The 23,558-nt window shown below is 35.5% G+C and overlaps 3 protein-coding genes and 1 pseudogene across 9 annotated transcripts; 2 read left to right on the forward strand and 2 right to left on the reverse strand.

The window, feature by feature from the left end:
- Window positions 1-964: 964 nt before the first annotated feature.
- Window positions 965-3,895, reverse strand: LOC111289104 (receptor-like protein kinase FERONIA pseudogene; annotated as a pseudogene).
- Window positions 3,896-5,813: 1,918 nt separating this feature from the next.
- LOC111287530 (transcription elongation factor TFIIS-like) lies at window positions 5,814-8,866 on the reverse strand. Of its 2 annotated transcripts, XR_002689996.2 has the most exons (3): window positions 8,544-8,848; window positions 6,236-7,252; window positions 5,814-6,107 (listed from the first exon to the last, which is right to left on the reverse strand). XR_002689996.2 is itself a non-coding variant. In XM_022878153.2 (2 exons), exons 1-2 carry the CDS (start codon window positions 8,706-8,708, stop codon window positions 6,314-6,316), a joined length of 1,104 nt encoding a protein of 367 aa, XP_022733888.2. In that variant the 5' UTR covers window positions 8,709-8,866; the 3' UTR covers window positions 5,814-6,313. The 2 variants fall into 2 exon arrangements, 1 of the variants encoding a protein (XP_022733888.2); XM_022878153.2 differs by having other exon boundaries at window positions 5,814-7,252; window positions 8,544-8,866.
- Window positions 8,867-10,082: 1,216 nt separating this feature from the next.
- Window positions 10,083-18,796, forward strand: LOC111287082 (phospholipid-transporting ATPase 1-like). Of its 6 annotated transcripts, none has more exons than XM_089758938.1 (9): window positions 10,106-10,294; window positions 10,452-12,720; window positions 13,372-13,714; window positions 13,881-14,670; window positions 14,844-14,967; window positions 15,222-15,441; window positions 16,995-17,453; window positions 17,543-17,828; window positions 18,285-18,796. In XM_089758938.1, exons 2-8 carry the CDS (start codon window positions 10,923-10,925, stop codon window positions 17,742-17,744), a joined length of 3,936 nt encoding a protein of 1,311 aa, XP_089615064.1. In that variant the 5' UTR covers window positions 10,106-10,294; window positions 10,452-10,922; the 3' UTR covers window positions 17,745-17,828; window positions 18,285-18,796. The 6 variants fall into 6 exon arrangements, with proteins under 6 accessions (XP_022733034.2, XP_022733029.2, XP_022733032.2 ...); XM_022877295.2 differs by having other exon boundaries at window positions 18,239-18,653; XM_089758939.1 differs by having other exon boundaries at window positions 18,268-18,653.
- Window positions 18,797-19,500: 704 nt separating this feature from the next.
- Window positions 19,501-22,278, forward strand: LOC111287800 (WRKY DNA-binding transcription factor 70-like). The gene is made up of 3 exons (XM_022878468.2): window positions 19,501-19,939; window positions 20,168-20,272; window positions 21,664-22,278. The coding sequence occupies exons 1-3, from the start codon at window positions 19,584-19,586 to the stop codon at window positions 22,100-22,102; spliced, it is 900 nt and encodes a 299-aa protein (XP_022734203.2). The 5' UTR covers window positions 19,501-19,583; the 3' UTR covers window positions 22,103-22,278.
- Window positions 22,279-23,558: the final 1,280 nt, after the last annotated feature.

Here is a 23,558-nt window from a genome sequence, read left to right on the forward strand (position 1 = left end):
TAAGACTCTCCATAAAAGAAAAAAATAAACAAAAAATGGTCAGAAAGAATTCTTTTTTTTTTTTTATTTGGAAAATGAAGGATTGATACTTGGTTTTTTATTTATTTTTCATTTGTATAAGGAATACCTTATCCATCCCCATCATCGAATAATATGAACTTCCTTATCACAAGTCTATTAATCCAAAACATTCATTCTCCCACTAATTCCATCCCACGTTTTGCCACCCCATCCTAATATTTTTGTCATTCATTGTCATGTACAATTGACGTTAACACTAGACTTATTAATTTTGATCCAAACCTGAAAAATCATTCAATTCATATAAATTAAAATCCGATATAATATGATTTAATTATAAAAAAAAATTAACAATTCGTACTCATTCAATCCGGAATTGAAAACAACTCAAATTTAAATTAATTCAAACCTGAAATAACTCAAATACAAATTGGATAAAAAATGATATGAAAAAATTACTCAAAATTATTCAAAATGATCATCACCCAAAACAACCCGAAACTATAACCATCCAACCAAAATTATCTAAAATTTTCAAGACCCAAGATTGGCCTGAACTAAAACCCAACCCAAATCCATCCGCCCAATTGACCAGTCTAGACTTTACACCAAACTAACATGGACCCCACCCACATTGCTTTGCGTTGGCCTTTAGCTAGTGTTCTTTTAGGTCCTCTTTCCTCCTTGTTCTCAAATAGGAGGAACGGACAGATTGTTTTGTATCATCATTCATCAAATAAGCGCGTGACATAACCAAATACACAGTAGTAGAGGACTGATTAGTTCAATCCAAATGTCAGTGCAACCCATTAATTTTACACTCTTTATGAAATTTTACATACAAATTATAACTGACTTGACCAAAACATATTGAGTGAAGGGATAATATATATATATATATATATATATCTATATCTATATCTATGTATATATATATATATATATATATTAAAAGTAAATGAATACAACAAAGAAAGCCTAATTTTGATTCCGTGCTCAACTAACAACACCAAGCGTGTTGGCTTACCGAGTTCTGGGCAAGCTCTTGCCAAATGCAGTCACTTCTGCCCTTCTAATCTCAACGCCCTTTAGGGTTCATGATCTGTGAGAAAAAAGCACTAGGTGTCAATCCATCAGAGTCTTCACTTGCCAGGCTGCGACCACCAATACTCATAATCATCCCGCTGCTCCTAGAATCTGTCACATTACCATCAAAACCATGGGATGCATTGGGATCTTTCTTGCCTTTACAGGTTACATCGTAGGTCCCCTCGCCGTCCATTTCACCAATTCCCTGGCCACTCTCTTCTGCGCTTTCCTGTAGCTGCAAAGCAAACTCCAGGTTCCACAGCACATCACCCATAGATGGTCTGTCAATCCCCTGATCAGCCACACACTTCATAGCAGTCTCAGCAAACTTTTTGAAGCATTCCTGTGCTATCTTTCCTTTCAGATATGGATCCATAATCTGATCGAGGATGCCTTTCTTGTAACAATGTGCTGCCCACTCTGCAAGGCAGACTTGCTCCTTTGGCAATGCAGGATTCAATGCTGGATGAGCACAAAGGACCTCAAAGAGGACGACTCCAAAAGAGTAAACATCAGACTTATCAGTTAGCTGCTGCCGTCTGAAATACTCGGGATCCAAATAGCCAAAGCTACCCTTCACAACAGTGCTCACATGAGTATGATCCAATGTGGGGCCAGTTTTTGACAATCCAAAATCAGAAACTTTCGCCACCCACTTCTCATCCAGAAGAATGTTCGTTGTCTTCACATCCCGGTGAATAATAGTGTGTTTGGCACCAGTGTGGAGATAGTGTAAGCCACGAGCAGCCCCAATGCATATTTCAAGCCTTTGCTTCCATGGAAGAGGAGGCTTTTGGGTTTTGTATAGATGTTCACGCAATGTTCCATGAGCCATATAATCATAAACTAGGATCATTTCACAGTTCTCCTCACAGTAACCAATCAATGAAACAAGGTGGCGGTGGCGGAGTTTGGAAAGCATTTCGATCTCAGTCTGGAACTCATGCACACCTTGCTCAGATAGGGGGTTGCCACGCTTGATTGCAACTTTAGTTGTCCCACCATCAATTTCTCCCTTGTAAACTTTGCCAAAACCTCCCACCCCAAGGAGTAAAGCCTCATCAAAGTTGTTTGTGGCAGCCTTAATCTCAGCAAATGAGAAATGGCGGCAAAGGTTTGAAGGAAGGGAGGAAGCATAGCTCCCTGTGGTATTTGTCTTTGCTGAACCTGCAGAATGTGAATTTCCATACAACGAAAGGGGAAGCCATCCTGATGGACCATCACTTGTGCTAGTATCCTTTCCATGCCTATGACGTGAAACAACAATAACGCAGAAACCAATAACGAGAGCTAAAACCACTCCACCGCAGACTCCACCGGCAATAATTGCCTTCTGGTTCTTTGAAGGACCTTGATGAGATGGCAAAGCCAATGACGGGTCAACTAAATCCTGTTTTGGACCAGGGGTTGGATTGGGCCCTGCAAGGTTGCTTCTTGGATCACTAATCTTGAATATCTCCACACCATTTAAGATTGCATCATAATACTGGGGCTTGTCACTCGTGTCTGGATGCAATGCAAGCCAAAGATACTGCTGTGAATTCCCTTCAGGTACAATGATGATGTAATCCCTATACACAGGAACATCAACTTGTTCTTTTGCCAGTGCAATGACATCAACCCCATGCTCAGCAGTTTGATTGTTGAGGAAGACATTAAACACTCTCTGATTAATCTTAGTGATGTTATCTGTAAACTCACAGAAATGTAGCCTGACCAAGTAAGAGAATCCAGAGTCAATACCGAACATCCAGGTTAAATTGAAATTATCATTTATTTGAGCATTCGGCCCCATGGATCTAGCAGTAGTGTACACATTTTTTGGTGCAATATAAGTAGGATCAATTGTAACATTTGGATCAGCAGCTCCTGGTACTCCAAATGCTGCCCCAAACAGGTATGGCTGATCATCATACCAAGACCTAAACAAACCTGTATCGCCAGAAGGTGGGATATCATTTCCACCCACATTTAGTCGGTAAAGGTTCTCGAGTGCTGTGCTGTTATCAATGGTGAGTGGAGTTTTTTGACCCACAATCGTTATCCCATCGGTATTACTATAAATATCAGGCATTGACAAAACCTCAATCCCATTAACAAAGGCATACGCATTTGAAGGCATCGAAGAGGGACTAAATGTTAAGTTCAAATGGTCACCATCTACGTTAATGGAATACTCCTTAACAATGAAGGCGTAATTCAAAGCTTCACTTGTTTGAGCAGCGCTGAAATTCTTAAGAAGAGTATAGAAACCACAAGTGACTGAAAACAAAGCATTGGTTGCATTCTGTCCGTCATACGAATTAGCATAGAAATACAACCTAACAAACTTCCAACCCGCTGCTACTGGGAAACTAAAGGTGAAGTTAGAGCGAAAAACCCGGGCGGTCAAGTAAGGAACTTCAGGAACCGCAGGATCTTGCGTGGCAGCTTGGGAAGTGACAGAATTCCCACTTCCCACCAGAAACTTGGACCCAATATCCGGAGTCCATTTCCTATTATCGTTATCGGTAAGCTCAGATTTCTCACCACAATTTAGGAGAATTTTCTCAGTTGGTACATAGTCAGCAGCAAAGACAACTTGAAACAAGAAGGAGGCAAAAATGATAATAGACATAGGAATGAAGTGATGACATGAGTTCCTCATGGATTCAACAAGTCAAATGGAGTTCAAAACGCGAGATCCGGGACAGAAAAAGACTCAATCTTTGAACACAAATGAAAATATCAAAGGAAACGCAGAATTCCTTAGCTAAAGGAGCATAAAGATTTCAGATCCAAAGGATAACCCAGCAATCTCAAGAACAAAAAAAAAAAAGACAAATATATCTAAAAGAATGCAAAAATGAAAAAAAAAAAAAAAGTAGCGTGAGAAAGAAGTGGAAAGGAAGAGAATTTCAAGCCATTTACCTTTTAGGAAGCCGAAGAGAAGAGAGAAGTCAGTGAGTGAAAGTGGTAAAGATTGCAACAGAGAGATATGAGGGCTTTGTTTATTTTGGCTTGAGAGAAAGAAGAAAGAAAGCAGATGCTTCTTGTTTCTACATTGTGGATTTGTGGTTTTAGTTTAGTTGTTGTGTTGTTTTATGTTGAGTCTGAATTGGAAGGCCCCAGCCAGACGAGCTTATTTACCTTTTTAAGTTTGTTTAGTTGCAGTAACGTTGAATTAGCAGTAGTCGTAATACTTTTTTTTTTTTGAGAAAAAAGATGACATATGCAATTGTATGTTGAAAAGACAAAAGCACCCTTCGATGTGTTAACCCTACTTACGAGGTTTTGATGATCGGATAACAGATGATAGATAATGCTTGTATTTTATTTAATTTAAACTTTGATTATTTCCTCTCTTTTCCTCCATTTTCTTTTTGCTTTTCTTTTTCCTTTAATTATATTCTAAATTTTTTTAATTGTTTATATTGTAAGTAGAAGTTTTTTACTTGTCATTGTATCAGAGCCTAAAATCATTAGCTTCAAGCTGGTGGAGCAAGGAAGTGTAATCTTGTGTTTGGTTGTTGCAGCGCTGCTTACTGGTAAGAATTTATTTTCTCTGTGTTCCAAATGAAGCCTGATCTTGATGCCAAATATCCCATACTGATGTTAAAACTATTCTGTTTCATTACATATTGCATTGCCCGGTGTACCAATCCCACAAATGATATCGGATAATAAGGCTTAACAATCTGTTCCTGAATTTTTTCCCTGTTTCCACCAATAAAAGGAGGTTGTAGGAACAGAAATCACCGAAAATTTGTGTAATTCCCATAAACTGCCATAACAGCAAGAAAACTCACAAAAATGCATCTACAATATGTGGAGTTGGCAAAAAGAACATATATATATATTATGTTGTTGAGATAAGTTCTTTCAGAGACTTGCTATCCCATATAAAAGGCCATCAAGGTCATATATAGATGTTATAAAGTCATATCAAGTCTTTATCTTTAGCAAAGCATGGCTACCAGAGATAATATATGCTTCAGTTGTCGACCAAAAAAATCAGTCTCCTTGGAGCAAAGGTCATAATGACATAGGAATATACTACAGACATCAAGTAATACAAGTATGTCCGTCTATACTACCAGTTTCTTTATGAAATTCACTGTCATTAAATAAATTTATCCAAAAAGAAACCCAGTGTACCAAATTTTGCATGTAGAAACAAAATCCAGCCAAAGAGAAAATAACAAATAAAAGTTAAGTATTTGGATGGTCATTCAGATTAAACACAGCGGTAGTAGTGAGATTAGACAAATTTTGTGTTTCTCTATTTGGCAGAGACAGATGAATGAATGATGGATCTTCATTCTTCTTTGGTCATTTTTTGAAAGGAAATATTATAACTATAATACAGTAAACTGATACATATATTGGAAAAATTCAAATTCAGAGGCACTCCTCTTTGTCTTTGACTAAAATCTTCTTGTTTTAATCCTTAGGTAGGGCTCCACAACCTTTTCTGATGAGGCCATAGAAGAAAAGGCCTTTCCTGATGAAACCATAGAAGAGAAGACCGTCTGTAATCATCATTCACATACAAATCTTCATACCAAATTTGGACATATACCAAACATATTCTCAAAAGAACAATCATTTTTTCTTCTTTACCCAAAGTTTTTTGGAATTTGATGTACCGGGGTAACCACAAGATAATCATAAATAATCTCAAATATAACATAAAATAAGGTAAAAGAATAAAAATATGGAGATTATACAAAAATAACAGCAATTTGAAATATCAATGCATGCCTTTATAGCATTGTTGTTGGTACACTAAGAAATTAAGTAGGTTCTAATTCTACAACTGGCATACTCCCTATCCTTTGGAAATCTAAAGGGGTTTATGTTGGAAAAACAAGCATTAGGCACTTCACGTGAAATGCCTCATGCAACCAGAAACTGTCGTAAAGAAGTAGCCAACATGAGCCTCTAGGTGCATCCAAGCTCGTCTTTGCCACAAGACAAGCCTCTGTTTTCGGGAAGAGTAGAAGGTATGGAAGCACCTAAGATGTAAAACAGTCAGAGTTATGATCTTGCAATATCATCCCTCAAAAAACTAGTCATCCTTAAGAAAGTCCTTATAGCAGATAATTATGAATAAAAGATTATTTTAAAATCAATGACCACATACTCAGGATAAACAGAATGGAGCTTCCAAGACGATTAACCCTACATCTTCATTGCATGAATGATAGATCTCCAAATTCCACTAACAGAATTTCCAATGGTTATTGCAGTTTACACATGTTACATAGGTTGTCATAGGTTCATCTGCACTCCTTGTTTGCATTTGATAATATGTAGTTTTGCGTTGACCACAACGACCACACTTAAATTGATCTGTTGTGGCCTTCGGTGCACCACCACGCTCACAATCAAATAGAGCCTTTTCTTTTATTTCTTTATTTTCATGTTGCCTTTGTGCACTGGCCATTTCCTCTGGGGTCATACTAATAAGCCTTTCAGGCTTCACTTCTCCCAGAAGAACCTTCCTCCTTAAATCTGGATTGTTTGGATCCTTCAAGTTGAACATTATAGATCTGTACTTAAATTTCTGGGTGCCATTTGATTTACCCATCTTTTCAAACATCACAGCTTCTACAGATACAGCAACCCGGATGGGATCACAAGCGTTCACTTGATCCAACATGTCCTCATCAACCTCACTGGGAACTTTAGACAATGCCTCTACAAGAATTTCCCGAAATTTGTCACGCAATGGATCATTACATTTGACCAATGACATCAGCTTTGGAGGACCAACCAGCGGCTGTGATGGTTTCTTTACATTCAACACTCGTCTCTCATCCTTATAAATCTTTTCAACTTTACCAGTCTCTCCCTGATCTGTATTCTCAGCCATTGCAGTATCTCCATTTGCTTCCTTTTTCTCAACTTTGATGGGCTTTGTTGAATCGCTTTTAGATATTTTCTCCACCTTTACAGTTTCTGTATTAGAGAGCTTTTCAGCCTTCACAACACTTGGCTTCTGAAGTTTCTCGACCTTGACAGCACTAGTGCTGCCATTTTTCTTACTCTTAATAGTCTCTTCAATAACAATTTTTTTCCAAAACTCAAGCAAGTCTGAAGCCATAGTTTGGATCTTCTCCTTAGTATGCTTTGTGAGAGGTCGAAGCCTTTTTCCAACCTGTAATATAGACATAGGTTAAGATTTTTTTTTTCTGAAATGTACACATTCACCAACATACATGTAAGTAGGTGCGTAACAACACAAAGAAGAAGCAGATGACAAATGACTTGGATAAGAACCGGTAATAGGGTGAAAGAAGATATAAATAAACTATAACTACTTGCCGCCATTGTGTAATGCTATCATCAGATCTGACTATAATTATAAGGATCTCCTTCAATGTAATGGGGCAATGTCTTCAAGAAGATATAATTAATCTATAACTACTTGCAATGATAAATGTAATAGCTGGGAATTATAAGATTCGATAATATACCAACATTAGCCTTTTTATGTTACTATGACAACATACATAATACATTTTTTCATGATAAATCTACACATAAAAAAAAAAAAAAACAGCCTATTGCTTTCATTCATGAATAATTTAAAAATTACAAAACAGAAAAGCCTTTACATGCTTGATTAAGAAAAGGCAATGCTACAAAAGATGGATGGAAAATGAAGGAAAGAAACACTTTGTTCCTTTACTTGATTAGAAAGTGAAGTGAGAACCAATAAAATGTGATGGATGGATATTTTCCCACCAAACCATGATGGATGGATATTTTCCAACCAAACCAAAAAATAGATTGAGGTTAGGGAAAACGAGGAAGATATAAGATATATCTTCAGATCATGTTTGGTGCATAAGATAATGGATAGGATAGGATGATAATCATAATATATTATGTTTGGTTTGCATCTAAAGAAAGGGATAGGATTATAAAGAGGATTAATCATCCTCTTGGTATAGGATGATTCAATCCTCTCAAAGTGGAGAGGATTATTTTTAATTCATGGAACTGAACTTGTATGTCCTATTATACTCTTAAAAATTACATCAATAATTTAAATTGTATAAACTTTGAGGAAGAATAATTTTGATCAATAAATAAATTATCATATCTTAATCCTCGCACACGTCAAACACAAAGATGACATTATTTAATCTAATCTTATTCGTAATATCATCTTATCATATCTTATCCTATCCTATTATAACCTTGTGTACTAAACGCATCCTAAGCAGCAGCATCGATCACTCCAAATTGTGTGTGTATGTGTGCAAAATCAAAAGATTCAGGCAATCCCTGTTTTACCTAGAATAGTATATTTATACTTGAAAGAACACAAGGAAATAAATTGAATCAGCTGGTCTGAAGTTTATAAACTGCACTGCTAGTGTATAGAATTAATAATCCCATCTATATACTTCAAACGCCCTATATTAATGGAAGTGAAAAACCTGAGTAGAAACAAGAATATCGTAAGTGACAGGGAAAGCCTTGAGCTGCTTCAACGCGTCGACGCATCTGGAAACCTCGTGGCCATTGGAGGAAACGGCATCAGTGGCCGCCAAATCAGCCGCTTTCTTGGCGGCCTCGAACAAATCCACCACCTCCCTCTCCATCGACAAAGCGGAATAACCTAAGACTGAACAAAGATACGAAAGAGATCTGGAGGATTTCCTATCCCTCACTTTTTTAAGGATGTTTTGAAGAGAAACAGAAACCGATTTCAAATAAAAGAGAGGTTTTGGTTTTGGTTTTGGTTTTGGTTTTGGTTTTGTTAGGTGTTTTGGACCGGACTGGGTAAGATCAAGTTAGAAACTTTAGGGAAGGGATTTTGGAAATACAGATCCAACGGTTATAGTTCTCAGGCGTCTCTTGATCAGAACGGAATGGGCGGTATGTGATCATGCTTGTTTCGTTTCTATCATTTGGGCTTCATTCTGGACATAGCAGACTATAAACCTGATTGAACTTGGACTTGAAAATTCCCAGACAAGACCTGGCCCAATGAACCGCCTATTTAAAGGACAGGTCTTGGTTTTTAGGACTCAAAAAAACAAAAGAGATAATTAATAATAAAAGACTGGAAATTTGAAACAGATATTCATTAACCACGTTAAAGATTAAAACACTTGATAAACTCCAAAACACTGGAAAAGGATTGAACCAAAAACACAATTTTACTTTATCCAAAGTTTTCTACGGGTAAAGATAAATTTTCAAAATGAAGGAAAATAAAAATATTGAAGAAAAAAAGAAAAAAAGTACAAAAGGGCAAATTTGGAAAGACAGATTTCAGAGACAGAAGTTAGAACTTAGGGGACAGTTGCACGCGTTTCTGCGTAAACGAACATCTTAAGTTGATTGCCCGCCCACGGTAAAAGAAGAAAGAAGATGGGGAAGAAGCACTTCTGTCTATGTATTGTCCTGCCCATTTCAACCACGCAATTTCTTGTCCTAATGACGGCTAATATTAATTTCGATTTTTTCATGTTTTATGCACTACTTTTAATAATTTAAAGAGATTATAGGATGCAATATATTATATCATTAATTAGAAACTGTGATTTTTAATCATCATAATAATACGATATTTTTATTCAAATTTGTTTACCTTTATAACATAAGAAAATATAACAATTAGTACCCTTTATCAAATCATATTATTTGTGATTTTAAGTAGTCTTTCTCGCTATATGAGGAGCTGGTAAATTATTTACAAGACTGAATATTAGTATTTTTTTTGTCTATTTTTTATTATTTTTAAATATCTTAAAATTATATATTTTATTTGAATATCTAAAATATTTATTTTTATATTTTAAAATTTTTTTATTTTTTGATATTAAAAATTATGAAATTTTAATTTTATAAAAAATTTTTAATTTTAATATTAAAATTTGTAAAATTAATACATTGATAAGAATTTTGAGATGGTGAAAGTATTATTATTAATTAATTAGTTTATAGTTTATAGAATTTTATAAATATAAAGTATAGTTAAATAAATAAATTAAAAGGCAAAAACTGAAGAAAAAAATATGTAATTGTATCGATGCCATAGTCGAAAAAATAGAGCAAGCAGTGGCAAGATTGGTGCTTATCCACCCGTCTCTCTTCCGATTTTCTCGCAATTCGTGACCTTTCTTACGAAACTTAAACTTTCCTCATTTATCACAATCGATCCCATCTTTGCTTCCCTCAGGTGTTTAGATCTCTTCTCTGTTTCGTCATTTTATTTTCTGAATGCCATTTCACCATGATTTCGTTTTCAGTGCATTCATTCGCGGCTTGCTCTTTTCCCGACGATAACTCCTCTCTTTTCCATTTTTTTCTAATTTTTTATTTAAAATGTGAATTAGGGTTTTCAGGGCTGTGCTGATGATAAATGCCGCAAGTATTATCATTTGGTGTTTTCTATTTTTGGCATTATATTGAATAGAGGAGATCCGTGGAGCTGAGTTCAGTTGTTTCTATCAGAGATCTGTCAACGTTCCATTCAATATCGTCGGCAGAGCTCTTCCTTTTTTTTCTTTTCTCATTGATTTCGTGACATGGTAGATTTTCTGTGGGGTCTGTTATGAATCTGCTGCCTCTGATTGGATCGACGATTGCATAGGGCGCTTATGCCCTCTTTGTCTTCTCTTCATTTGTTTTTTGAGCTGCATAGGGCTCTGATTGGAAATTTTGGTACAAATTCACCGGCTTGTTGGACGGGAACATAGATAAAACAAGGCAGAGTTAGTTGTCTGATACTAGCACTAGTATATTATATTATAATACTAACAGGATTCTCCAATGGGGACTGTGGCATTGGAGAGTTTATATTATTTATGAATTCAGGACACCCTTTATTGCCTTCATCTGAGTCTTCCTCTGTGGTGGTGCATCGCCGTGGTACTCCTACTCGCACCTTGTCCTCCTTTCGCTGCCTCAGCCGCAATGTGTCTTCCTCTTCTTCCGCGTGCGATGAGACTCAGACCAACTGTTTTGAGTTAAAAGACCAACAAGAAGAGGGACAGGAAGAAACTGCTGGGGTTACACCCCGTTCTTCTTTGAAACCTCTTACCTCTCTAGCACGTTCGCTTTCTGTTGTTGCCTCAAAACATTTGTATTCTGCTGACTCTCGTTCCTCTCAGCAGCACTCATTGGAATGCCCCACGAAGAATCGGGGAAGCCGGCTATCGTGGGGTTCCATGGAGCTGCATAACAACGGTAACACTTTTACAAGCTTTGATATTTCTAGGGGTTCGTCTGTGGTGCAAGATAAGTTGAGTAAGTCCCGCAGGGTTCGCAACGACAGCGTGGATTTTGATGATAATCTGTTATATGCTGAAAACCCAAGGTTGATCTACATTAATGATCCTAGGAGAACGAATGACAAGTACGAGTTCACTGGGAATGAGATTCGGACAAGCAAGTATACGTTTATCACTTTCTTGCCCAAGAATCTTTTCATTCAGTTTCATCGAGTGGCCTATTTGTATTTCCTCGCTATTGCAGCTCTCAATCAACTTCCACCTCTGGCAGTCTTTGGGAGAACCGTGTCCCTTTTCCCACTCTTGTTTGTGCTTTGTGTCACGGCAATTAAGGATGGTTATGAGGATTGGCGAAGACACAGGTCAGACCGGAATGAGAACAACAGAGAGGCACTAGTTCTCCAATTGGGCGAATTCCAAATGAAGAAATGGAAAAAGATAAGAGCTGGAGAGGTTGTCAAAATCCTTGCTGACGAGACAATTCCTTGTGACATGGTTTTGTTAGGGACAAGTGACCCTAATGGACTTGCCTATATCCAGACCATGAATTTGGATGGTGAGTCAAACCTGAAGACAAGATATGCTAGGCAGGAAACAGTTTCTTCAGTATTTGAAGGTTGTAATGTATTGGGGCTGATCCAATGTGAACAGCCTAATAGGAATATTTATGAGTTCACAGGCAATATGGAGTTCAATGGACAAAAATTCCCCCTCAGCCAATCAAACATTGTTTTGCGTGGTTGTCAGCTGAAGAACACTGATTGGATAATAGGTGTGGTGGTTTATGCTGGGCAGGAAACAAAAGCAATGCTAAACAGTGCAGTATCCCCTTCAAAGCGAAGCAAATTGGAAAGCTACATGAACAGGGAAACATTATGGTTGTCCATTTTCCTTCTTGTCATGTGTTCTGTTGTTGCCCTTGGGATGGGCCTTTGGCTTCATCGTCATGAGGAAGAGCTTGATACCTTGCCTTACTACAGAAAAAGATACCTAACAAAAGGAATGGAGAATGGGAAAACATACAGATATTATGGGATCCCTATGGAAACTTTTTTCTCCTTTTTAAGTTCTATTATTGTCTTTCAGATAATGATACCCATCTCTCTTTATATTACAATGGAGTTAGTTCGCTTGGGACAGTCTTATTTCATGATTGAAGATAAGCACATGTATGACAGCAGCTCTGACTCAAGGTTTCAGTGCAGATCATTGAACATAAATGAGGACTTGGGTCAAGTACGATATGTTTTTTCAGACAAAACAGGGACACTTACTGAAAACAAAATGGAATTCCGAAAAGCAAGTGTCTATGGGAAAAATTATGAAAGCTCCGATCTTGCAGATGACTCACTACAGGACCATAACATCAGAGGTATAGCATGTTAATCCTCTGCTGATTGATAGTGTCCTTTACTACATACTATAATTTTGTATTAGACTGTTGGTTGCTACTTGTTCGCTCTCCTTCATGTTTTGCTTTTTATTTGTTGTTTTCATAATTATTACAAATTTCAGTTTCTTTATTATCCATAGATGTGCAGGATTAAATCTGCTCTTTTTTTTTTTAATAAATTTCAAATTCTTTTAGTTATTCCTGCTTGCTTTGATTGTTGACTTGATAACTTGAGTGGACTTATTGAAAAAATCTTTCTCACAACTTTCTGTTCTATTCTTGATTTGATAGACTACTTAAACACCTTTTTGGTCTTTCTTTTTTTTTTCTGCGTCCTTGAGGTAACAAGAAAATTTTTAAATCTTATGAAATGATCGGTTAGGTTATCAGAGAGGATGACTTTGCTGTTGCACCGGTCTCCTATTCATAGATAATGAAACTCAGTGCATATGATCAATTCCTTTTTTATATGTTATCCTGTAAGGCTGTATCTTACATCACTAAGAAGCTAGTTGATTCCATATATATTGGTTGATGATCTTCTTTCGAATGATAATCTTGTAATCAGGGGAAATTGATCAGGAACTTATTTCTGCAGCATTACTTCCTCCTTTTTATATGTGTTTGCAGCTGCTGCTGTTCTTAACAGCAGATGGAAGCTTAAGTCTAAAATTTCTGCTGATTCTAAACTTATGGACTTGTTGCATGAAGACTTGGCTGGCGTTGAAAGAATTGCTGCACATGAGTTTTTCCTCACCCTTGCTGCATGTAATACTGTGATCCCAATTGTTTCACAGGATACTTCTTCTGATCATGAAGGAAGTGAATCATGGGAAGAGGTGGGAACTATTGATTATCAGGGTGAATCTCCTGATGAGCAAGCACTAGTTTCTGCTGCCTCTGCTTATGGATACACTCTCTTTGAGCGGACATCAGGTCATATTGTAATTGATATCAATGGCAATAAACTAAGGTATGTACTTTTTGTAGTTAGTTCTTGCTTCTTTCTCCTTGCTGCCTATTAGATCATTTTCTATCAATCCTGCCCTAATAACTTTGCCATGGCTGAGTATCAAGCAGTACAGCTTTCACTTTCTATGTGCAACTTGTTGTGTTCAGATGGAACGTTCATGTTGCAGGTTGGATGTTTTGGGGTTGCATGAGTTTGACAGTGTGCGTAAGAGAATGTCAGTTGTTATAAGATTTCCAAACAACACAGTCAAGGTGTTAGTGAAAGGTGCTGATACCACAATGTTCAGCATTTTAGCAAGAGACACAGAGAGGGATGATCAGATAAGACGAGCAACTCAGAGTCATTTGACTGAATACTCATCGGAAGGTCTCCGCACTCTTGTAGTTGCTGCAAGGGATCTTACAGATGCAGAACTAGAACAATGGCAATGCAGATATGCAGATGCAAGCACTTCTTTAATTGACAGAGCTGCAAAACTACGTCAAACAGCAGCTCTAGTAGAATGCAACTTAAATTTACTTGGTGTGACGGCAATTGAGGATAAGCTACAAGATGGTGTACCGGAAAGTATTGAGGCTCTTCGGCAAGCAGGAATTAAAGTCTGGGTTCTGACCGGAGATAAACAGGAAACAGCAATTTCTATTGGTCTCTTCTGTAAACTTTTGACTGCAGATATGCAGCAAATAATCATAAATGGCAATTCAGAGGAGGAATGTAGAAATCTTTTGGCTGATGCTAAGATTAGGCATGGTGTGCAATCAGCAACCAGAAAAAAGCAAAACTTGAAAAGGGAAAACTGTGAAAATGGATATCTTGATATACCTGATGATGCAAAATCTTCCGATGTGCTACAGTGGCATGCTGGAAAGGAAGAACCAGCTGTGGGTGCACCCCTGGCACTTATAATTGATGGGACCAGTCTGGTCTATATTTTGGAGAAGGATTTGGAATCAGAGGTAAGAGTAAGTTATATTCTTAAGATTAACTGCTCATAGCATGTATCTGTAGTGTATTCTTTAGAGATTGTTCAATCTTTGCATTGGTTTTTGGAATGGCTTTGAATCTATTTACTCTCTTTGTTTCTTCAGTCCTAAATATTTCTATTTCCTCTTTTTGCATCTTTCTACAGCTTTTCAACATTGCAACTTCCTGTAGGGTAGTGCTATGTTGTCGTGTCGCACCCTTGCAGAAAGCTGGAATTGTTGATCTTATCAAGAGCCGCACTGATGACATGACACTAGCTATTGGTGATGGTGAGTTTTCCTTTCGATAACTCCCTTTGCAGTTGCTAGTGAAGGCTGTGTTTAGATTGCGTTTCCTTTGCTCTAGAGAGGTTTCATTAGTTTCTAAAATTCTCACGTTTTAGGCTTGTAGTGATTTCTGAATACTGATTTCAAAGACCTCTTTGTGGAATTGCATTTGGATGTGCCTACAAAACTCCTGTTGCTTGGGGAACTGCTTCTTGCTTTTCTCTACATTCTTATCTCTGATAATCATATTTTGACAGGGGCTAATGATGTTTCAATGATCCAAATGGCGGATGTTGGTGTTGGAATATGTGGTCAGGAAGGGCGGCAGGCAGTGATGGCATCAGATTTTGCTATGGGCCAGTTTCGGTTTCTGAAAAGATTACTTTTGGTGCATGGTCATTGGAATTATCAGCGTGTTGGTTACTTAGTTCTGTACAACTTCTATCGCAATGCTGTTTTTGTGCTGATGCTTTTCTGGTATGTGCCATTTTTTTGTTGTGAATTTGCGCTTTCTGAATTTCCTGGGTGCATTGGTCAAAAAAAGCAAAAAAAAAATTCTAGGGAATTTCCTCTCGTAGGTCATGAATTGATACCGAATTACCATGTAGGTTTGCAAACTAAAAGTCGAATCAAATTTGGTCATTTTGTCATGATCATTGCAAGTGACTGAGTGCTGATTTTGCAATGACATCAGTAACCACTCTGGACTGATTGTTTTACTTTTCCTTTTTATTTTATTTTATTTATTTATTTATTTTGTTCCAGATTTTCAAGTTCTTTCTCTCTTTCTACTCTCTGCCACCTTTTTCCTTGACACACCTATTGACAGTGCTGGCAAATACTGTCAACTAACTACCAATTTTACCTCCATTTTTTTTTTGTTTCTTTATCTTTTTTATTTTCCAGGGTTGTTCCTCTCTCTCATTAATTCTCAGCGGCCTCTTTCTCTAGAACTTGCTACGTTTTTCATTTTGCCTTCCTCTAGGTGCAGGGTGGCCAGTTGCTGGCTCTGCTTCAGTCTGCTGCTCCCCTTCAACGTTTCTCCAACTCTCCTTTTCACTCTTTCTCCCTTTCGTTCTCACTCATGTGTCTGGTGTGACTTTTCATTTGCTTGATATTCTCTCAAAAACAAAAACAAGATTCAAAAAAAAAAAAAAAGAGGATAAAGCCTACCTTTATTCTTCCATAGTCATCACCTCTGACTTCCATTAAACTTGAAACCTGCATTTAAACCCAAAATCAAGAAAGAGAGGTTAATTGGTAGCCAGTAACTGGCAGTGGTGTGTAAAAGATTAAAGAAGGCTGAAAGAGTAAAGAGAGGAAGCATATGACAGGCCGAAATAAAGAAAAAGAAGGGAAAGGAAAAACAAAGAAGAAGAAAAAAGTGGGTTTAATGTGACCCACTACAAGCAAGCATGGATGTTGATCTGACTGTATATCAGCATTTTTTTTAATCACTCAATTTTAGTAGTCAACTGCTGAAATGACCAAATTTAATACAAATTTGTAGTTTGCTGATCTGATTGGCACAAATTAAGTTCAGTGACTTAAGTGGAAATTTGGCATAAGATTAATGACCTCTAGTGCAGTTTATGTGAATATCCTTTTCTACACTTTAGGCTCTTCTGCCATTCTTTGGTGGGAGAGCATTTGATACAGGAATTTCTTTATGTTTGTCATTCTTTGCTATCAAGCTTTGATGAGAGAAACATTTGATTTTTGCAATTTCACATCATAATTAGTTATGAAATTGTGGTCTGCTTCTACATATTTATAACTACTGTTGGATGTTTAAGGAATTTTTAACTAGATTGCTTCCATTTTATCCAAAATGACATTTAATGTAATATAAGATTAGCTTCCTAATGACAAACACAGTTTCTTTACTGCCTCAAAATCTAAACCTAGTAGTGGGCTGTGGCTCTTTACATGGGCGAACACATAGTGATGCAGTATCTTTAGTATCAAGAAGTATTCTCTCTTTCTTCTGCAAATGCAAGTTTCACATTGGATGCTTTTCTATGTTGTAGGTACATATTAAGCTCAGCTTTTTCAACAACTTCTGCATTAACAGATTGGAGTAGTGTATTTTATTCCGTTATTTACACATCTGTCCCTACTATTGTTGTTGGCATTCTCGACAAGGACTTAAGTCATAGGACACTCCTACAGTATCCAAAACTTTATGGTGCAGGGCATAGACATGAGGCCTATAATCTGCAACTATTCTGGATCACAATGATTGACACACTCTGGCAGAGCCTTGTTCTGTTCTATATACCTCTCTTCACATATAAGGAGAGCTCAATTGATATATGGAGCACGGGCAGTTTATGGACTATAGCAGTTGTTATTCTTGTTAATATACACTTGGCAATGGACATTCAGGGCTGGGTATTCATTACTCATGCTGCAGTGTGGGGATCAATAATCATTTCCTATGCCTGTATGGTGGTATTGGATTCTATACCTATCTTCCCAAATTACTGGTTAGTTTCACCTCAGAGCATATGATTTCCTGGTCTTCAATTCTAAAGTTTTATTGGATTGACTTTTATATTATTCTTACATTTGGCAGGACAATCTACCATTTGGCAAAGTCACCCACCTATTGGCTAACCATTTTGCTTATAACAATTGTTGCTTTACTTCCTCGCTTTCTTTTCAAAGTTGTGCATCAGATTTTTTGGCCTTCTGATATTCAAGTAGCCAGAGAAGTAGAGATACTAAGAAAAGTGCCTCCTAATTTGAGGTCAAAGCTAGATGAAGGTTCCAGTTAAAATGGACATTACACCCGCTTCTAAAATGATGTCCCAACCCTATCCATCATATGGCTGTCCTATGGCATGAAATTGTAAGTTATGGTAAGTGCATATTTCTGTCTCTTTGTGTTAAATTTCATGCACTTCTTAATGCTGTTACTAATGAAATTAGTCTCCATTTATAACTGAAGCATCCTGTGTGAATGTTTTTCGGACAATTACTAACTTTTTAATATTGGAAAATTGAAATGGACAAAATAAGGTGATCCCTTTGTTAATATCATAAAGAATCTTCTTGGTTGTGATATTGACATGATTTTTAATATCTTCAAGAATTTTACTTATAATAGGTTCAAAGGGATATTTGTTGCTAGTTTCGATGTTATAGATACCAATGTGTCAGAACTTCATGATAAAACGATAGTATGGAACCATTGCAAGTGCGGATAAAATGCATTAACACAGCATACTATATTTATTATTCTTGATGTTATATGATTCTCATTTCTGAGACGAGTTGCAAAAGCTGATTTTGCACCAGCTTGTGAAACATGGCAGCACAGCAGAATAACCAGTTTCTTATGGAAAGGGAATGAGAAAGTTGGTCAGAGCCAAGGAGAGTGGCCTGGTCCTGGTGTACACAGCATGTCATCTGGATGCGAGGAAGAAAAAAGAAATGGTGGAAAGTTGCCCCTTTTCGAGATTTGTATTTTGGTGAAAAGTGAAATGAATACTAGTCTGGTGAGCAGAAGAACTTCAGAGTGTTTGTTAGGGCCTTGACTATCAGCATTTGGCAGAGAATGAGTCAATTAAAAGGAAAAATAATAGAAAAATAGTGGAAAAGTGTACAGTATATAAAATAGCTGTGTAAAAATCAGGTCAACCCTCGTATCAGCTATTCTTATGATTCTGATTCTGTTTGTTTGCTGATATAATCTTTTTAGAGCGCCCATTAACCCTCACTGTCATTTTTTTCATTAAAAAAAAAAATAGCAGATGTAAGTCCTAAACAATGAATTTTAGGTAAATTTAAATATTGGTGTCATATAAAATATTAATAATTTATATAATTATGTTATATTTTATATAAAAATTATATATTATAATTTATATCTATATAAAAATATAAAATTTAATTATTTTTAATTTTATTAAATTTATTTATAATTTTTATTAAAATTTTAAATTATATTATTTTTATGTATTTTATTTATAGAGTTATTTTATTTTGAAATTATTAGGCCTAGGCATTGTTTGATAGATATGGAGTGGATGAGATTGCAACAGGTATGATGAGGCCTAACCACACAGTGTGATCTCTAACTGCATGTTTATACACAGTGAGCTTATTACATTACTCATAAATTATCAATTGATTTCGAACAACAACCCAGCTATTGTCGTCTTTATCGCACGCACCCAATAATTTTCCATGTCCAAGCACCCAATAATTATCCTTTCATCAGCTAAATTAAAATACTAAATAAATAAGCAACTGGTAATTTTTAAATGAGGAAAGCCAGGTGGCACTGCTGCTGACGATTAAGTTGCATCAGCTTCATAACATCACTAAACAATCATAAAACACTCCAACGTCTCTCACGCGCTTCAGCTAACGACCGTCACATTGCCTTTACAATCCCTACAAGATTCCTTCCATAGTTAGGCGACTGCATGAAGCGCGCGTGGGGAACCATAGCAATAAAAAGTCCGCGATCCGTGGAATTTTCGTCCTTTGTTTCCATTTCTCTTCCCTGCTTTTGCAAATTTAGCTGTGCTTTAAATTTCTTGAATATAAAGGTTTCTGTATCCTCTTCGTTTTGGTTAATAATCAAGCACGAAAAGTAAAAAGAAAAGATGCAGACGGTTTGGTCGGAAAACATGTCTTCCGACAGAAGGAAAGCAATCGAAGAACTTGGGCGAGGCAGGGAGTTGAAAAATCAGCTGCGAGATCTGCTAAATAGTAAATCTGTGGGAGATGAGGGTTTGGCGGTGGTTAGTGAAGATCTAGTAATGAAAATCTTCAACTCTTTTGCAAAATCGCTTTCCATAATAAGAAACATTGGAGATTACGATGACGATGAGGTTTCACAGAAGTCAAGGAACAACAACATGAGTTGGGATGATAGGAAATCCGAGGATTTGGGAGACAGCATTAAGAGTATTACTGCTACTTCAACACAAAAGGGTCGAAGAGGATGTTACAAAAGAAGGTACATACCTATCATTGCCTTGCCTTGCCTTGCCTTAGATTTTGAGCATGGAAGAAAATTTCAAGCAGTATCCAAAGGCAATTTCTTTGCCTTCTCTTCTTTCTCTTATTACAAAAAGGGTTGTTCAATCTGAATCTTTTCAGTGACAAATTATTTACTTGAAATCTGTTTGTTAACGCAGTCGCTAGCTAATTGACAGTGAGTTGGAATTTTATTAATTTATGGTAGGAAGTGTGCGGAGTCATGGACAAGAATCACCCCATCTCATTTTGATGATGGCCATGCATGGAGAAAATATGGGCAGAAAGTAATCCTACATGCCAATCACCCAAGGTACTTACTTTTCCCAACAATATATCCAGATTCTAATTCATAATCAACAATTAATACATCTAATCTAATCTAATCTAATCTAATCCAAGTTACTTTTTCAAACCTTTTTCCCTAAATAATTTAAGAAAATACTAATTAGAATCAACAATTAATACATCCAATCTAAGTTACTTTTTTCCAAAATAATTTAAGAAAATATTAGTCTTTCCTTTTTTTGGAAGCTTTAAATTTTTATCTTAACGGAAATAAGAATGGGTATTATATTGTAATATATTGTAAGTACGAAAAAGAAATGAAAATTGATATGATTTTAAATTTTTATTGTGTATGAAAATAAAAATTGGTAATATTTTATACTCGGATTTTATATATATATTTATATATATTTAATATATAAACTTTTTATTAAATAATATAAAATATTATTTAAATTAATTAAAATTAATATATTTTTATTAAAAAATATATATTGATATATATATATTTATAAAAATTATTTAAATATACAAGTTAAAAATATCAAACTAAAAAAAAATTTAGTTTTTAGTTTTTTTTTGAAGTCATGAGTTTAAAAATTATTTACACCCATTAAATATCCATGAAAAAGAAAATATGAATAAATTTAAAATATTTGTTCCATATAAATATGAAAATGGATATAAAATAAAAATATGAGGATGAAAATGAAAAATATTCTATCTTGTTTATATCTTATCCATTTATATCTCTTACAGGAAAGGTTCAATTTTTTTTTATTGAGTATGATTTTTTTATTATTTAAAAAAAAAAATTGCAGTTAGAGACAAAGTTGCCTGAGATTATTTTTTATATATTGGACTGCAGTCAGAGACAAAGTTGCTTGATATTTTCATTTACTTAGATTGAATAAAATGATGTTACTTTATCCATGAATAAAAATAAACTTTTATAAATTTTTAAAATAAATATATAAAATTTATTTAAAAAATTTTTATTAATAAGTTGATATTATCTGATTTATTATAATATGTAAAATTTATATATTTATAAAATATTAAATTTAAATTTAAATTTCATTATTCATTTTTCGTGGCTTAGATATCCTTAGTAAAAAGTAAAAACCTAACAAATAGAGCCGCCTCCTGGCACTTTAGAAAATTGATTAAATTAGTATATTTCCTCTTCTAAACATGGGTTGCAGCAAGAATTCCTCTCATGATTTATCTAAAACATTTTCCAGATTAAATAACACTAAACTTAATTTACAGTCCAAAACTAAAGTGCTTGTGATATGACATGAATTCATTTAACCCTATTTAATTAAATTTTGAAGCTTTTCACCATTCATTAAATTGCCAAGTGTTAAAAAAAGAAAGAAACCTAATTCTAAAAGATTCTATGTTCGAGTGCAGAAACTACTACAGATGCACCCACAAGTTTGATCAAGGCTGTCAAGCAATTAAGCAAGTCCAGATGATTGAGGACGATCCCCCAAAGTATCGAACGACTTATTACGGCCATCACACTTGCAAAAATCAGCTCAATGCTTCTCCATTTGTCCTGGATTCCACTTCCGATGACTCTTCCATACTCCTCAGCTTTGCAAACAACCACCTTACAAACAAACATGACAACCCCTTTTTCTCATCTTTCTCATCGGTAAAGCAGGAAAGCAAAGAAGATCATGACATTACCTACAATCCATCCTCATCGCCCAAGTATCTTTTATCACCTGATCACTTAACGACGTTCGAGCCATCAGCTCAAATGACAATGTTGCCCGCTGATCACACCGACGCGATCTCCGGGGTGGTGGATTCTATTGATTTAGATGACTTGCTTGTGTTTTGAGGGGTAGCTTAAGAGTGACTAGAATTTAGTTTCTTTGTAATCTTATTGTAGAAGCATTGCATGCGTTTTCGCTTCTTAATTAGAATAGAGCTTCCAAGTGCAAACAGCTCCTTCAATGGCACTCTGCTGTAAAATAAAAAAATAAAAAAAAGAAACGTGTTTTATCGTTCTATCAATTTCATTGGGTTTTCCTAGTTAAATCTTGTCCATAAAATTTTATATCCTTTAAGAAAAGTGAATGTGAAACGTCTACTGTTGCGATGACAATATGAAAAATGGAGCGTGGAAAAAGAACAGTTGATCCATGATCTTCAAACAACATCATCAGCGTATTGACTATTTCATTCAGAGAAAACTTTTGGCCATAATTCTAGAGAAAGGGACATGATTATATAGGATTTGAAGTGACTGCTTGTTGGTTTGTATAATAAGGAAAAGAAATAGTATTTTAGCTAAAGACAGACACACGTACAGTTTTCGCAATAAATTCAAAAAAATTAACAAAACATTTATCTAATATACGGTGCATCATTTGAGTGTAATCTTTTTTTTTTCACAAATTAAAAAAAAAAAATTGCAGCTCAAGATAAAAAATTTTGCAAAATTTTAAAATATTATTACATAAACGAATTGAGTTAAATCTAATTTCTCACGGAAAACTCAGAAACCGAAACTATTTATCTAGCAAGGCAGTTTCAAGCAAAGCGATCAGCTATTATATGAAAGAATGGATCAATGTTACTGTATATACTCGCTCCATGTACAACAATTTTATTGATATTTTTATACAAAGAATATAGTATGAACATGTTTATTGTCTCTATGTTCAAGCCATCAGTCAACATATGCCACCCAGAAAACGAGAGTCACGCACTTAAAACAAAAGGGGAAAAAGAGAAGGTGGTTGGTTGGGTGACACACATAAAACAGTCAGACAACAAAAAAAAAATGCATCATCCAGAAACAGAGAGGACGAAAATAAATTATAACGAGGACATGAGTCTCCAAATTCAAATTAACCAAATTTTGCCTTTATTAGCAAGGCATAAACTGTATTTGAAGGTGACATATACAACACTAATTCTATCAATATATATAGAACCCTAATTCTGGTTGTTGTAGTGGTTCCCCAGGGTTCAATTATGCAACTACTATTGGGAAATTACTTCCAGCTCATACATGCATGTGGCAATTTTTGGAAACTAATAGTAAACTCTTGGCCCTTTTAATAATTAACTTTGGATTTTATTAAACATTTTCCTTGATTAATTATTTTTGTTTTAAATTGATGGCAACAAAGAGGTTTTAAATTTTTAGATCATAGGTTTGAGTACTAGCATATGTATTTATATTGATTTGTTAGTTTTGCTTCAATCATAGTTATTTTACATACACGTTAAGGAATATCTAACAAAAGCTTGGTTACAAACAACAAATTTTATTTTTTCATGACAAC

The sequence above is a fragment of the Durio zibethinus genome, chromosome 4, assembly GCF_047325235.1.
Source record: "Durio zibethinus cultivar Kanyao isolate XHJ-2024 chromosome 4, ASM4732523v1, whole genome shotgun sequence".
Classification (NCBI taxonomy): Eukaryota; Viridiplantae; Streptophyta; class Magnoliopsida; order Malvales; family Malvaceae; genus Durio; species Durio zibethinus.

Excerpts from the sequence above, each read along its gene's own strand:
- LOC111287082 (XM_022877299.2), top strand. The coding sequence starts at position 10,923 with ATGAATTCAGGACACCCTTTATTGCCTTCATCTGAGTCTTCCTCTGTG. Across the intron at positions 13,715-13,880 it reads ATCAATGGCAATAAACTAAG|GTTGGATGTTTTGGGGTTGC; the intron begins GTATGTACTTTT and ends TTCATGTTGCAG. Across the intron at positions 17,454-17,542 it reads CCTATCTTCCCAAATTACTG|GACAATCTACCATTTGGCAA; the intron begins GTTAGTTTCACC and ends TACATTTGGCAG.
- LOC111287530 (XM_022878153.2), bottom strand. The coding sequence starts at position 8,708 with ATGGAGAGGGAGGTGGTGGATTTGTTCGAGGCCGCCAAGAAAGCGGCT. Across the intron at positions 7,253-8,543 it reads ATATTCTTGTTTCTACTCAG|GTTGGAAAAAGGCTTCGACC; the intron begins GTTTTTCACTTC and ends TCTATATTACAG.
- LOC111287800 (XM_022878468.2), top strand. The coding sequence starts at position 19,584 with ATGCAGACGGTTTGGTCGGAAAACATGTCTTCCGACAGAAGGAAAGCA. Across the intron at positions 19,940-20,167 it reads AGAGGATGTTACAAAAGAAG|GAAGTGTGCGGAGTCATGGA; the intron begins GTACATACCTAT and ends AATTTATGGTAG. Across the intron at positions 20,273-21,663 it reads CTACATGCCAATCACCCAAG|AAACTACTACAGATGCACCC; the intron begins GTACTTACTTTT and ends GTTCGAGTGCAG.